Source organism: Daphnia pulicaria, chromosome 1 (assembly GCF_021234035.1).
Source record: "Daphnia pulicaria isolate SC F1-1A chromosome 1, SC_F0-13Bv2, whole genome shotgun sequence".
Lineage (NCBI taxonomy): Eukaryota > Metazoa > Arthropoda > Branchiopoda > Diplostraca > Daphniidae > Daphnia > Daphnia pulicaria.
In genome coordinates, this window is record NC_060913.1 from 31,155,460 (window position 1) to 31,167,984 (window position 12,525).

At 42.5% G+C, this 12,525-nt stretch overlaps 4 protein-coding genes and 1 non-coding gene across 6 annotated transcripts; 2 read left to right on the forward strand and 3 right to left on the reverse strand.

Moving 5' to 3' along the window:
* LOC124341439 (facilitated trehalose transporter Tret1-like) lies at nucleotides 1–4,076 on the reverse strand. Of its 2 annotated transcripts, XM_046794545.1 has the most exons (10): nucleotides 3,347–4,076; nucleotides 2,750–3,245; nucleotides 2,152–2,227; nucleotides 2,016–2,072; nucleotides 1,861–1,897; nucleotides 1,502–1,795; nucleotides 1,365–1,439; nucleotides 1,103–1,303; nucleotides 720–1,015; nucleotides 1–643 (listed from the first exon to the last, which is right to left on the reverse strand). In XM_046794545.1, the coding sequence occupies exons 6-10, from the start codon at nucleotides 1,773–1,775 to the stop codon at nucleotides 152–154; spliced, it is 1,338 nt and encodes a 445-aa protein (XP_046650501.1). In that variant the 5' UTR covers nucleotides 1,776–1,795; nucleotides 1,861–1,897; nucleotides 2,016–2,072; nucleotides 2,152–2,227; nucleotides 2,750–3,245; nucleotides 3,347–4,076; the 3' UTR covers nucleotides 1–151. The 2 variants fall into 2 exon arrangements, with proteins under 2 accessions (XP_046650501.1, XP_046650497.1); XM_046794541.1 differs by lacking the exons at nucleotides 2,016–2,072; nucleotides 2,152–2,227; nucleotides 2,750–3,245; nucleotides 3,347–4,076 and having other exon boundaries at nucleotides 1,861–2,005.
* On the reverse strand, nucleotides 2,455–2,541 carry Trnat-ugu. Its single transcript is given in 2 exon segments — nucleotides 2,455–2,490; nucleotides 2,506–2,541. It is a non-coding gene; the product is annotated as a tRNA-Thr (tRNA).
* A 619-nt stretch (nucleotides 4,077–4,695) lies between the features above and the next one.
* On the reverse strand, nucleotides 4,696–6,239 carry LOC124341879 (pupal cuticle protein-like). The gene is made up of 2 exons (XM_046794836.1): nucleotides 6,103–6,239; nucleotides 4,696–6,022 (listed from the first exon to the last, which is right to left on the reverse strand). Exons 1-2 carry the CDS (start codon nucleotides 6,112–6,114, stop codon nucleotides 4,955–4,957), a joined length of 1,080 nt encoding a protein of 359 aa, XP_046650792.1. The 5' UTR covers nucleotides 6,115–6,239; the 3' UTR covers nucleotides 4,696–4,954.
* A 717-nt stretch (nucleotides 6,240–6,956) lies between these two features.
* On the forward strand, nucleotides 6,957–8,371 carry LOC124341887 (pupal cuticle protein-like). Its single transcript, XM_046794842.1, has 2 exons — nucleotides 6,957–7,044; nucleotides 7,112–8,371. The coding sequence occupies exons 1-2, from the start codon at nucleotides 7,033–7,035 to the stop codon at nucleotides 8,156–8,158; spliced, it is 1,059 nt and encodes a 352-aa protein (XP_046650798.1). The 5' UTR covers nucleotides 6,957–7,032; the 3' UTR covers nucleotides 8,159–8,371.
* Nucleotides 8,372–8,663: 292 nt separating this feature from the next.
* On the forward strand, nucleotides 8,664–12,175 carry LOC124340986 (peroxidase-like). Its single transcript, XM_046793853.1, has 16 exons — nucleotides 8,664–8,812; nucleotides 8,874–8,934; nucleotides 9,001–9,238; nucleotides 9,314–9,525; nucleotides 9,595–9,739; nucleotides 9,809–9,840; nucleotides 9,901–9,996; nucleotides 10,056–10,153; nucleotides 10,241–10,430; nucleotides 10,540–10,737; nucleotides 10,799–10,946; nucleotides 11,030–11,215; nucleotides 11,286–11,436; nucleotides 11,554–11,764; nucleotides 11,832–11,940; nucleotides 12,010–12,175. The coding sequence occupies exons 1-16, from the start codon at nucleotides 8,768–8,770 to the stop codon at nucleotides 12,071–12,073; spliced, it is 2,184 nt and encodes a 727-aa protein (XP_046649809.1). The 5' UTR covers nucleotides 8,664–8,767; the 3' UTR covers nucleotides 12,074–12,175.
* The last annotated feature ends 350 nt before the right edge of the window (nucleotides 12,176–12,525 follow it).

A 12,525-nucleotide genomic window follows, 5' to 3' on the forward strand; every position in this document is an offset into this window, starting at 1 on the left:
TTAAAATGTGATTTAGACTTTATTGCATCAGCATTCTCTATTGTTGGATAAATCTCTTTCGCAAGGCCTGTCGCAGCAAAAATATAGTTCAATCGTGATTCACTGACATAACTGAGTATCGAATTTTGTGGGAGAAAATTAATTTTTTATGCTATTCAACGTTGTGATTGGGAGTCACGAAGAATGCTTCAATTTGTTCAGAGGTCTTGTCTTTGGTTTCGGGTAAAAGGAATAGGGCAAAGAGGATACCTAACAGGCAGAAACCGCCGTAGAACCAAAAGGCACCTGCCGGTGTCACTGCTCTTTGGATATCGATGAAAGTTTTCGTGACGATAAACGATAGTCCAAAATTGGCCAAAGCAGCAATAGAACTGCCCTGTCCACGGATTTTGGCAGGTAGGACCTCACTGGAGATTATCCAAGGAAGGGGTCCTAGTCCCATGCCGATTCCGGAAATGAAAACAATTAAAGATGTCAATGGCAACCAAGCCAAGGGTTTGGCAGCTTCCGGATCGTTGGTGAGGATGTAAAAGTAGGATCCAAGAACACACATCGAAAGACAAGCTATCGCTTCAGAAATCATAAACAGAGGCCGGCGACCGAGACGACCAACCACCACAGCTCCGAGAAAGTTTCCTATGAGCTTTTCGCAATTTTTAACAGATAAAAGAAACGATTAATAAATAAACTTCCAAGTAAATTTTGTTGTAAATAAATACCAACGTAATGATGACAACAACAGCGGACACCAGAGCGTCTAAATTGCTTCCGGCCACTTGAAGGATTTCGACGGAGTAAAACAGGGCTGCGTTGAGACCGGAAAACTGTTGGAAAACCATTACGGCAATTCCTATCAAAATAGGTTTGTACGCCCATGGTCTTAAGAAGTCCCTCAAGTTTAGTTGTTGAGTTTTGTCCTCAATTACTCGCGATTTAATCTGAGCCAGTTCAGCCTCCACATTAAACAGATTTCCTCGGAGCCATTGTAAGCTTTTGGCAGCCTTATCTATCTTGTCTTGAAGGGATTCCCAGGTCAAATCGTATAATTAATACTAACTAACAAACTTTCTGGTAACATCAGATATTATGTCATCATACGTACTGTTTTTGACGAGAAAGTAGGGAGATTCCGGAACAAAATATAAAAGAGCGAAAAGTACAAGTGGAGTGATGGCACACACACCGGAAATGAATCGCCAATCTAGACCTAGTCCAAGTATCTGAGTGAATAAAATGCCCAGTCCAATGTTGGTTGAAAAAAAGTAGCCAACGGTTCCTCGAATATCAGGTATAGAAATTTCTCCTGGAATTGCAAGTCGATTACAAACAGCACAGACAATAATGATATGAAAATTAATTTTTACCAATATAACAAGGTGCCACAGCGCAACAGATACCGGCAGCCAGTCCTCCCAACAAACGTCCAACGTAGAGCATCACTAAATAAATCAACTTCTTAATTCACGATGGCTTAAAATGAGCTAAAAAACAATTGTGTTACAAGGATCGACGGCCAAGACGATGAAGAGCCATCCTGTGAAAAAAGGGATTGACACGGCCATCAAAACAAAGACGCGTCCAAACCTGTCCATCAGATAACCTCCGCAAATGGCTCCAACGGAAGCTCCGATGTTGATTAGTGAACCTACCCAAGACATTTGATCGTCATCCAGGTCGATGTACCAAGTGCTGTTCTGATCAACCACAGTGTTCAAGGTAGAATTCTGTTGCAATTGTGGCTGAACGGGTGACGACCATCCAAATGTAGTGCCCATCACAAATGCGCTGAAAGCAGCTATTAAAAACATGGCACTTTATTTAAGTTTAACAAAGATATTTCTGGTATTTTCAATTTATTACCTGCCAGAGCAGCCAGGATTTGCGGCCTCTTGTTTGCCTTGGAAAAATCAATTTCGTTGTCAGTAATAGCGGATTCCATTTTGAATTCAATGATCCGGACTAGTCCAGTTCAAATGAATTTTTAGAGTAAACTTGTCTTGGAGACTTTAACTTACGAAATGCTACGACTTTCTTCGGTTGCAGAAGCCGTTGTGAAAGCGTGTTGATTAAAGCTGCGGAGAAAGCTCATCTTTTTTATCAGGTTTTTACATAACTGACCCACTTATGGTCACTGCTCTTATTAACACTCACAGGAGAAAGTAGCTAGACTCAACTCGTAGCTGCGGACCTAGGGCTATCTTGATACTGTTTTGCAGCGCACATGAAACTAGAAATGACATTGGATAAAAATGTATCGATAATAAATTTCGTTATCAAATCAACAAAAATTCGTCTGCTTTTTTAATTCATCTAAAACTGATAATAATTTTTTAAACTAAATAAAACCCAAATATTGTAGATAAATTATAATAGCTTATGTTGAATTTGTAATTGTTGACAATACCATTTCAACTTAAATAATAGTATATCGAATCACTTGTGAACCTAAAACAATGCCTCCTGAGAGGATCGAACTCCCGGCCTTTGGTTCCTTTTCATCAACGATACAAGACCAACGCTCTACCACTGAGCTAAGAAGGCATGTTTTACAGAAAGTGCTAGCACAAAATAATTTTGCAGTGAAAGAGAAATAACATCTTCAAATGTTTAAGTCAAAATTCTATCGAGGGATCACGATAATCAGTCTTAATGAAATAGAAACCACATCATCGAAGATCAATAAACTGAAATACCAAAAGAAACGTCTTCCTTGGGAGTCTATATGCTATATAATTAAATTAAGACTTACTGAAACGTGAAATCTTGTTGTCGCCAACAAAAACTCCACCAGTCCTTGATAACGCTGCGATAAGTCCGTCCTCTTCGCGTATTAGGTGTAGTAGAAGGTTCCCAGCGGCTCATAACTGGGGCACGTGTACTCGAGGATAGACTAGGATTCTGTTGACAACAGCCGACGGAAAAATGTTGCACTTTTTCTGTCCAGCGACCGTTCCAGCTTTTTTGTGGCTGTTGGACTGGACCACGCTTTCCTTCTTGATAGCGAATCCAATCATCATAATAAGGCGAGAATAGCCATAAGGCATAAGTCAAGAAAGTGCGCGTCACAACTTGAAGCACCAATACAGCAAGAAACTGTTAGAGAATCGATGTTACGGCCCTCCAAGGCATTAAGTTTATTCGCCACCGTCAATTTCTTCCTGGCTGCCAGTTCCTTCGCAAAGACGCTTCTTGCAATGAACCGGTACTTGCGCCTTTATCGGTCGTAACCCAAATATTCTGAGAGCCTGAGAGGAGAAATAATAACTTATGTTTAAAAACTTAAAACACACAGAACATGCTATTCTTACTTAATGAATGCACACAATCAAGGGTTGCAAATTCTTACTCAATTATTATCTTGTTGCAGAAGATTTACACCAACGTCGATGTTCTTCTTTCTGACTGTTTCTTCTGATCATTCCTGTCAACAGTTATATTATGTTTGCTGATGTGAAACTATGATCCAAGTTGATTCCCATATAATTTCGAGATTGAGATTCTTGCTTTTTCAGGTAAAACGTTTAGTGTCTGGCAGTAAATGTAGGTAGTTGTTGACACTGAATGTTTAGAGTTCACTTCATTAAGAACTTATTCTTTAGCACTACTTCTTCATTAGCACAGGCATTTCAAACACTTATTGTTTTATTTGAGATGAGTGCTGGGGGTGACTTTGGTTCGATAAAGCAAAGTGAACAATACATCCAGAGGTAGTACTAGCTCACTTCTTTTTCAACATGGAGATTTTAAACTATCCAGGCGAAATAACCCATGATTCACTTCTAGCACGATTTGATCTGGGAATCCTGGGCTGTTTCGAACATTTTCTTGACTTGACTGCTTAATTTTAACCACGTGTGGTTCGGGACACCATAGGTAGGTCTAACACCTCTATTGGGCCACCGAGAAGTAAAAGAAAACGGGACACTCACAGTCTCACACTATATTAAAACAATTACATGGCTAAAACTTAGATACAACATTTGGTAGAATAACAGGCAGCCTCATCTTCTCCTTACTGATCTTTCGAGCCAACAGGATGATTTTTAATTTTTCTGTTTTGCCGTTCCGTTTGCACACACTGCAGACTAACTTTCGTGAGAACTTGGAAGCAGTGCTGCCATTTTATGAAGATTTTTTATAAGCTTTTAAGAGTTTTTTTTTTTTATAGTTGTGATTTAACAAGTTAAAAAAGTTTATTTTCGAATTACAGGAAGATTTCGCGCCAAGGAATTTCAAAATTGGGTTGTTTAGAAATGCAATAGGTGGCACTGCTCTCACAGACTGAAAATCTTCCGAGGTGTTCAAACAAACAAAAAAGCCATTTCACCGAGTACGTACGGTTACATACATGTGCTCTACTCTGTGTCACTTTTCAACCTGATGAAACTGCACCAATCAGTGCAGAAACTGCAGAATCACGTTCATAAAGACCGAGTTTGTGTCGGATTTTACAAGGGCTTATAATCACATTTCATAGAATTTCTGGTATTTCAACAAGAATCTGCACTGCATTTTTCCTTACGGCCAACTCCTTTTTTTTAATCCCAAATAAAAAAAGACGGTAATAGAATTCCTAATTCTGTTGCACGTATACTACATCTCATTGCATTCACCGCATAGGTATATATTCAATGTATAGCCCGTAGCTACTAACTATAGGTTACCAAGAGCAGCATGAACATTATGACATTGATGTAATTTGTTTTGCATGTATTAGAAGCTCTCTCACGCACCAGACTCGAACACATATATTCGATATTTCAACAAGTTTTTTTTTTCACGTCATCCTTTACTCAACACATGGCATACAAAAGTTGGTACGAGCAGATACACCAGTGGGCACGCTCTCATGTCCAAAAGAGGGAACATTTCAAAAATTCAACTAGGAATTATAAAAGAATTGTATCACGGTTTGCAAATGTTTAGGCTATAATCTAAGCTGTTGGATACGATCTTATTGGTTTGGTGAAGCGGCTTTGGCGGCGGCTAATGCAGCGGCATGGGCAGCCATGTGAGAAGAGCGGGCCGCTGCCACCTCAGCTGTTTCTTGGGTGTGGTCGTTATCAACCCGGAAACCGTTTTTATCGGCGATGTAGTTGACGCGGATCTCTCTGCCTTCTGGGTTGATGTATGCATAGCTGCCAACTTGGTTACCTTGAGCGTCTCGGTGTGTTTCAGCAGATTGGCCGGGGTGGGAATATCCGAACTTGGCCTGGCCGAAACCGTCTTGAGATTGATACTGACGGGCCGTGTCACTCGTTGAAGGTTGAACTGATTGAGGGGCGACCCAGGTGCTCTGTTGAGGGGCGGACCAGGTGTTTTGTTGAGGAGCAGTCCAGGTGTCCTGCTGAGGAGCGGTCCAGCTCTTTTGTTGAGGGGCGTCCCAATTAGTCTGTTGAGGAGCGATGACGTTCTCTTCCTGGGGTGCGCGAGCAGCAGCCTCCCGATAACTTGCGTAAAATTCCGCTTTAGCTGCTCTGACTTCGGGGGTGTCTTCTACGGGTTGGGGCAAGCCATAGTTGACTTGGACCGGTTCAGCAGCGGCCCAGGATCTCTGAGGAGCTTCCCAAGTGGTTTGTTGAGGGGCAGACCAGCTCTGCTGTTGGGGTACCGTTACAACAGGTTTGCTTTTGATCGGCTGGGGTGCATCCCACTGTTCCTGGTCGGGTGTGGCAGCTCTGGCAGCGGCTAGGGCGGCGGCATGAGCGGCCAAGTGAGAAGAGCGGGCAGCAGCAACTTCAGCCGTCTCTTGGGTGTGGTCATTGTCAACGCGATAACCGTGTTCATCGGCGATGTAGTTGACGCGGATCTCTCTGCCTTCCGGGCTGATGTAGGCGTAGCTGCCCACTTGGTTGCCTTTGGCATCTCGATGAGTTTCAGCCGATTGACCTGGATGAGAATAGCCAAACTTGGCCTGGCCGAAACCGTCTTGCGATTGGAATTGACGGGCCACATCGCTCGTCGTTGGTTGCTGAACCCATCTGCCGGACACGGCACAAGCCAGCAAAAGAATAGCTGCAACCTTTAGGAGAATTAAGAGACACGTCATTAAAAACTGCTTTTTTCAAGTGACATCTTTGAATTGGGCGCTTATTGTCTTACCGAAGTTTTCATGATTATTCGCGTGCTGAAGAAGAAATCGCTCTGAGAGGGTTGGTTTGTATTTTTCGAGATTGCGTTCGGTTTATATATACCCGCGAAGACGCCAGTTGATAGCCGCTAGCTACTCAATGCGAGAAGTGTTACAGTTTTTTTGTTTTTTAATGAAAGGTGAGCTCTGAAACGCTTCCCAATATTCCCAAAAAAGATTTCAGGGACACGCCAAACATCACCAATTCACCATGACTATATGCATAAATAATCGGTCAAATTGTGTATATCCTTTGGAACCTCCTTCACACGAAAATCTGCCCCACCCAAAAGATTACGTCCCACAGTCAAACTTGCTTTTTTAGCCGCAAGTAGTACAAAGCTTGAGAGTTTCCAATTTTTTTGACTAAATCGGGAGAGTAAAAGTAATGACCTTATATTGGAAGACCTTGTTCCCGCACACATCCTATGGCTTCTTCTAGAGAAAGGTATCATGCACTATATAGGGATTCACAAGGGGAGTCTCTCAAGATGCAGCGCGCTTCTGATTTTTTGCTGCTATCACGTTTGAAAGAGACAAAAAAACAAAACAAGTTTGACTGGTATCCAGCGCCTTGATTATTTTTCGATTGAAGGTCGCCTTTTATGAGATCCAAATCGACTTTCACAGACACACACAAAGAAGTCACGAGAAGAGACTCGTTCCTCTCCCTCCCTTCGATGTGGATTTTAGCTGGCGGGAGTCGTGTGAGATGGGCGGAGGCATTTCCACCTTCAAGTGGAATGTACACGGAAGAACTAAGTTTTTTTTTCCTTCCCGAAAGGGAGACCTTGCTCAGGGCGAGTCCACCTACGAGTCCATCGGTATAAAAGCACATCCCAACACTGAGAAATTCAAACTAATCTTTCCAGTGCTTATCTACCTTTAGCACGCGAATAATCATGAAGACTTCGGTAAGCCATACAATTTCAAATTCAAAAGTTACATAGAAACACTTAAGTGACAATCATTTCTCGACAGGTGGCAGCGCTTCTTTTGTTGGCTTGCGCCGTTTCCGGCCAAACATGGGGCAACACGGGAGCCTATAGCGACATTGCCCGTCAATTTCAATCGCAAGACGGATTTGGCCAGGCCAAGTTTGGCTATTCTCATCCAGGTCAATCGGCTGAGACCCACAGAGATGCCCGAGGAAACCAAGTAGGCAGCTACGCCTACATCAACCCGGAAGGCAGAGAGATCCGCGTCAACTACATCGCCGATGAAAACGGTTATCGCGTTGACAACGACTACACCCAAGAGACCCCTGAAGTTGCTGCTGCTCGCTCTGCTCATTTGGCCGCTCATGCCGCTGCCCTAGCCGCTGCCAGAGCTGCTTCACCCAACCAGGAACAGTGGGTAGCTCCGCAGCCGAAGAAATCCGTCCCGGCCCCGGTGCCTGTCCAACAAATCGCCTGGACTGCTCCTCCGACTACCAGATGGAACACTGTTCAAGCCCAGCCAGGCCTTCCCCAGTCTGTTCAAGACACCCCTGAAGTCGCAGCTGCAAAGGCAGAATTTTTCAATACTTTCAGAGTCGCTGCTGCCCGTGTTCCCAAGGAGGAGAACGTTGTTGTCCCCGCTAAGAAGTCCTGGACCGCTCCGGTTAACAACTGGGTTGCTCCTGCAGCACAAAAATCCTGGGTCGCTCCTACACCTACTTGGGCATCTGCTCAACCAGTCCAGTATGGCCCGCCCCAGCCAGTGCAAGACACTCCCGAGGTCCAAGCAGCACGAAATGCTTTCTTCGCTTCATTCAGAGAGGCAGCTGCTCGCGTTCCCCAACAACAAAACGTTGTCGTCCCTCAGCAAAAAAGCTGGGCTGCACCTCAAGAAAAGAGCTGGGTAGCTCCTCAGCAAAAGAGCTGGTCAGGCAGCTATCAACCCGTTGTGGTGGACCAGTACGGTCTTCCTCAACAGGTTCAGGAAACACCCGACGTAGCTGCTGCCCGTGCCGAATTCTTCAGATCTTTTAACGCAGCCGCCGCAGCCGCCGCCGCCGCCCAGAGAGACACGACTTCTTCATTCTAAATAACACATTTGTAATAATAATATTTCAATATTTTAGTCATTTAAGCAATGAACATTTGTTATATAAACACTAAACACTCTTGGTATCTGCACTCACTGATCGAGTGTTTCGCAGGCTATTGTAAAATTGTAGAAAGATTGATTCACCTTTCCATTAAAACCTTTCCAACTTCGTCACCAAAAAAATTTTGAATACAATCACTAATTTCCCTACACAATTCGTTGTGAATTTATTTTAATGATTTAGTAGATACTAAAGACAATAGGAAAACCCAAAAAAAGAAAAAAAAAATGTGTAGGGCCTACATACTATTTGAAATAGAAAATAAAACGATTGCACCACATTAATCTAAAATTCAGATAATGAGCGGACTATTAGACCAACATAAACAAATACGAAACTAGCACGTCGTTTATTACGTATGTCACAGATCCTGTTCGATAACGTAAAATCAATAATGTACCCTATTTGTCCATTCAACTTATCAATGCTGGCTGCAGTTCCTGCTCCTGCGTCGTATATAAAAAAAGCACAGTAAGTCTGATAGTATCCGACATCTATCTGGTTAAGTTTTCATATCACTATATGTACCATAGTTGTACTCCGCCATGAAAACTGTTCTGTTGATTTTCCTTTTGCCTTTACTCGCTCAGGTATTAAATCTTGTATAACTCTTTCACTTTTCCGCTACTTCATGCTTTTCAATATGCCTAGCAATGTGTTTTGGGTGAGGAGTCAGTAAATTTTCCTGATAGAAATGCCATCCTTCATAGTAGTAAGTTGCCTGTTTCTGCATTGATTAAAAATAGTTGAAAAGCTATTGAATACGTTTCTTATTCAGGTTCGGTGAATGGCATTGCTATCAGTGACTTACAAAGTGCTGCCCAAGATGGACTGCGAGAAATTGAGAATATGATTGAACTTGAAAAGCGACTATTTTCTGACGGATTGATTTCCAATAAAAATAAATGCCCGGGACGCAGAAACGTATTAGAGAAAAAGCGCAGTTCTAATCAGTCTCGACAAAAAACTGTTGAAGCTCTCGGCGTCGTTGAAGCATCAAAAAAGCTCAAAGAAAGGTTGACGTCATCTCATAACTTGTACTTCGTGGAAATCTATATAATAACCTTGGGTGTGTTATTTCGATTGGACAGGATAAACTTAAATGAGAACGAGGCTGGTAAAGTGCTGCCAAAATTGTCGCTGAGGGATACAGTTCTCGAGAAGACCTGTCCGGAGACAATTGCCTGTCCTACGGTCAATACATACAGATCTTTTGACGGTTCTTGCAACAATCTAATGCAACCGAGTTGGGGGCAACGTGATACAATTTTCCAGCGCTTGTTACCAGCTCATTACGGAAACGGTGATTTCGATGCGATATTACCTTGTTAATTTTTTTAATTGGAAGCCTAATTACTCTTAATTGAAACAGGAATCGATTCACCTCGGCTGGCAAGTGACGGAAGCGAATTGAAAAACGCACGAGAAATTAGCATTGATACTATACGGATTTATGGGCTCGACGAAACGGCTAATGTCACCTTGGCTGTCATGTCATTTGGCCAGTTTATTACGCAGTAATGTGTAGCCTTTTTTTTTACAGAGAAATTAATGTCAATACATTAAGACATTTTGTACATTTACAGTGACATAACTCTTTCGGAGGACTTTACATTCGGTATTATTAGATTCCCATTTTTCACTTTCATATTTTCACTGTAAACGAGTTCTAATTCAGAAAATGGATCCAGCCCAGCCTGTTGCGACGCTCAAGGGCAACTACTTCCTCCCAACGACATGCACCCCCAATGCCTACCTATTGAAATAAAGCAGGGTAAACTAAAAATAAGTAAATCAAAAATTTATTTGGTTAATAAAAATTCCTACAAAAAGGGGATATATTTTACGATTTCAATGGCATCAACTGTATGAGCTTTACTCGTTCGAAGGTTGGCCTCGATTCGAGCTGCACCTTCGGGATAGCCGAACAGGTTTTCTATCTTTTTTTTTATTTCTCAGGTTCCCATTTCTAAAATGGGAACACGGTAATAGTGATTTATTTCTTCCCCTATAACTAGTTAAACACCAATAGCCATTATTTGGACGGATCTCAAATTTATGGAAGTGATGTCACAACGTCGAATGATTTGCGTTCGGGAGTTGGCGGACTGATGAAAATGTCAAACGTTGATGGCCGGGAATTGTTTCCAATTGCACCAGGATGCGAAAACCAACCTAATCACGAGCTGGCAGTGTGCTTTCAAGCAGGTATGTATTGCTCCTAAAACCCATAGAGTAGGCTACCGTAGAGAAGATTCGACTAAACGAGAATTTACGATCCGCACCCCTCAGAATTAATTGAATCTTAATGAATAAGGTGATGTTCGAGTGGAAGAGAACCCTCAACTCGCAGCTATCCAATTGATATTTTTACGGGAACATAATCGCATCGCCAAGGAGCTTCAAGGACTCAATCCGCAATGGGACGACGAAACTCTGTTCCAGGAAGCACGCCGAATTGTGATTGCTCAATTGCAACACATCACCTACAACGAATATCTTCCCTCACTATTGGGCGAGTTCACACTTCCGTTTCTGTCGATGTTGGGAATTTACTAACTACTTTGATAATAAAGGCTCTCAAGTCATGGCCGATAGCGGATTAGCACTGCCATCCATTGGTTACGGCAACGGCTACGATGTGGCTATTGATCCGTCGGTATCAAACGATTTCACAGCTGCTGCATTCCGCGTGACGCATTCCTCTATCCAAGGATTTCTATAGTATATAAAACAAATGCGATATTCTTATTTGTCGGCAACCCGAGCGATCAGATTGAGCTGTCACCATTGCAATCTCCTTTCAGTCTTCTCGACGCAGCTGATCAGGAAGACACGGAGAGAAGTTTTTCGCTGAGTCAATATTTCTTCGACTCATCCCGCCTTGTGGACGATCCCGAATTTCTCGATTCCGCCCTACGTGGACTCACCAAACAACCACCTCAAGCTATCGACGCTCTGTACAGCAGCGAAGTGACCTCCAATTTATACATGTGAGTTCATTTTCTCGACGAAAGATTTACTTGGAATTGCCTATTTGAGTTTGAATTGGCTTTGATTCAGTGGCCAAAAGGCGTACGGGTCCGATTTGGTTGCCATCACCATTCAGCGAGGTAGGGAACACGGCATTCCAGGCTACAACCAGTTCCGCGAGTTTTGTGGAATGCAAAAAGTTGAATCGTTCGACGAACTTATAGTCGATTTTTTCCCTGAGGTATGCTATCAATTAAAGTCTCTACTTGCATGCACATACAGACGATGCATAGAAATAGAGATAGCCGAGAGGAGTTTAGTTATCATTTTGGTAACAACGCGCCGGTCTTTCTCATAGAACATCGACCTTCTCAGGGCCGCCTATAAATCCGTGGACGATATTGATCTCTATATCGGCGCTCTGCTGGAAAACCACTTAACCGTGTACCAATCTGGGGCTCTAATGGGCCCCATTGCTCTATGTATTACGGCCAATCAATTTCAAAGAACCAAGAACGGCGATCGCTATTTTTATGATATTGGTGGCCAGCCTCATTCGTTCACATTAGGTAGAAATGAAAGCAAATGAAAATTAATTATTGGTAGTGAGGGACCGATCCCTATACTTTATTGCAGACCAACTCAACCAGATACGTCGGTCAAGCTTGGCTCGACTCATTTGTGACAACAACGATGGATCGGTGACGAACATGCAGCCACTCGCCATGATACAACCAATTGAAACGTATGCAATCGATTTTAACGTCTTCCAAAAAAAAATGTCTTTTAAAAATGTTTTTTCGTTTATTCGCAGGAATCAAAGAGTTCCGTGTGACTCAATTCCGTCAATGGATTTGACTTACTGGAAAGAAATCTAGTCTGTGCTTTCGTTTAAGACCTGGCTATTTCTATTTCGTCGACTTCACGACATGCAACATTTTAATCTTTTAGCTGAAAGAATACATATATTACAGATTCAATTATTGCGTCGTCGTGGATTTTTTTAAAATCAAATTTACTTATTTCACAAGGGTAGACATTTCTTACTAAACGCAAATTGCCAAAAGTCTCATCATCTCGCTCGCTTGATTGATTCGACATCCAAAACGCCAACAGAATCCTTTAGATGAGCTTATTATGGTAGATGAGCTTATTATTGCGCACTTTCTTTTAAATTCTCAAAGACACATCGCCACACCCACTTTACATTGGATAGCGTCCGCCCACCCGAAAAAAAGGATTGGTAAATTCTCGTCAACTTCAGAAGTCCCATACGAAAATTGCGTTATAACTGGAGATGAGGAAACTCTAACCTCCATCCCATCGTCTC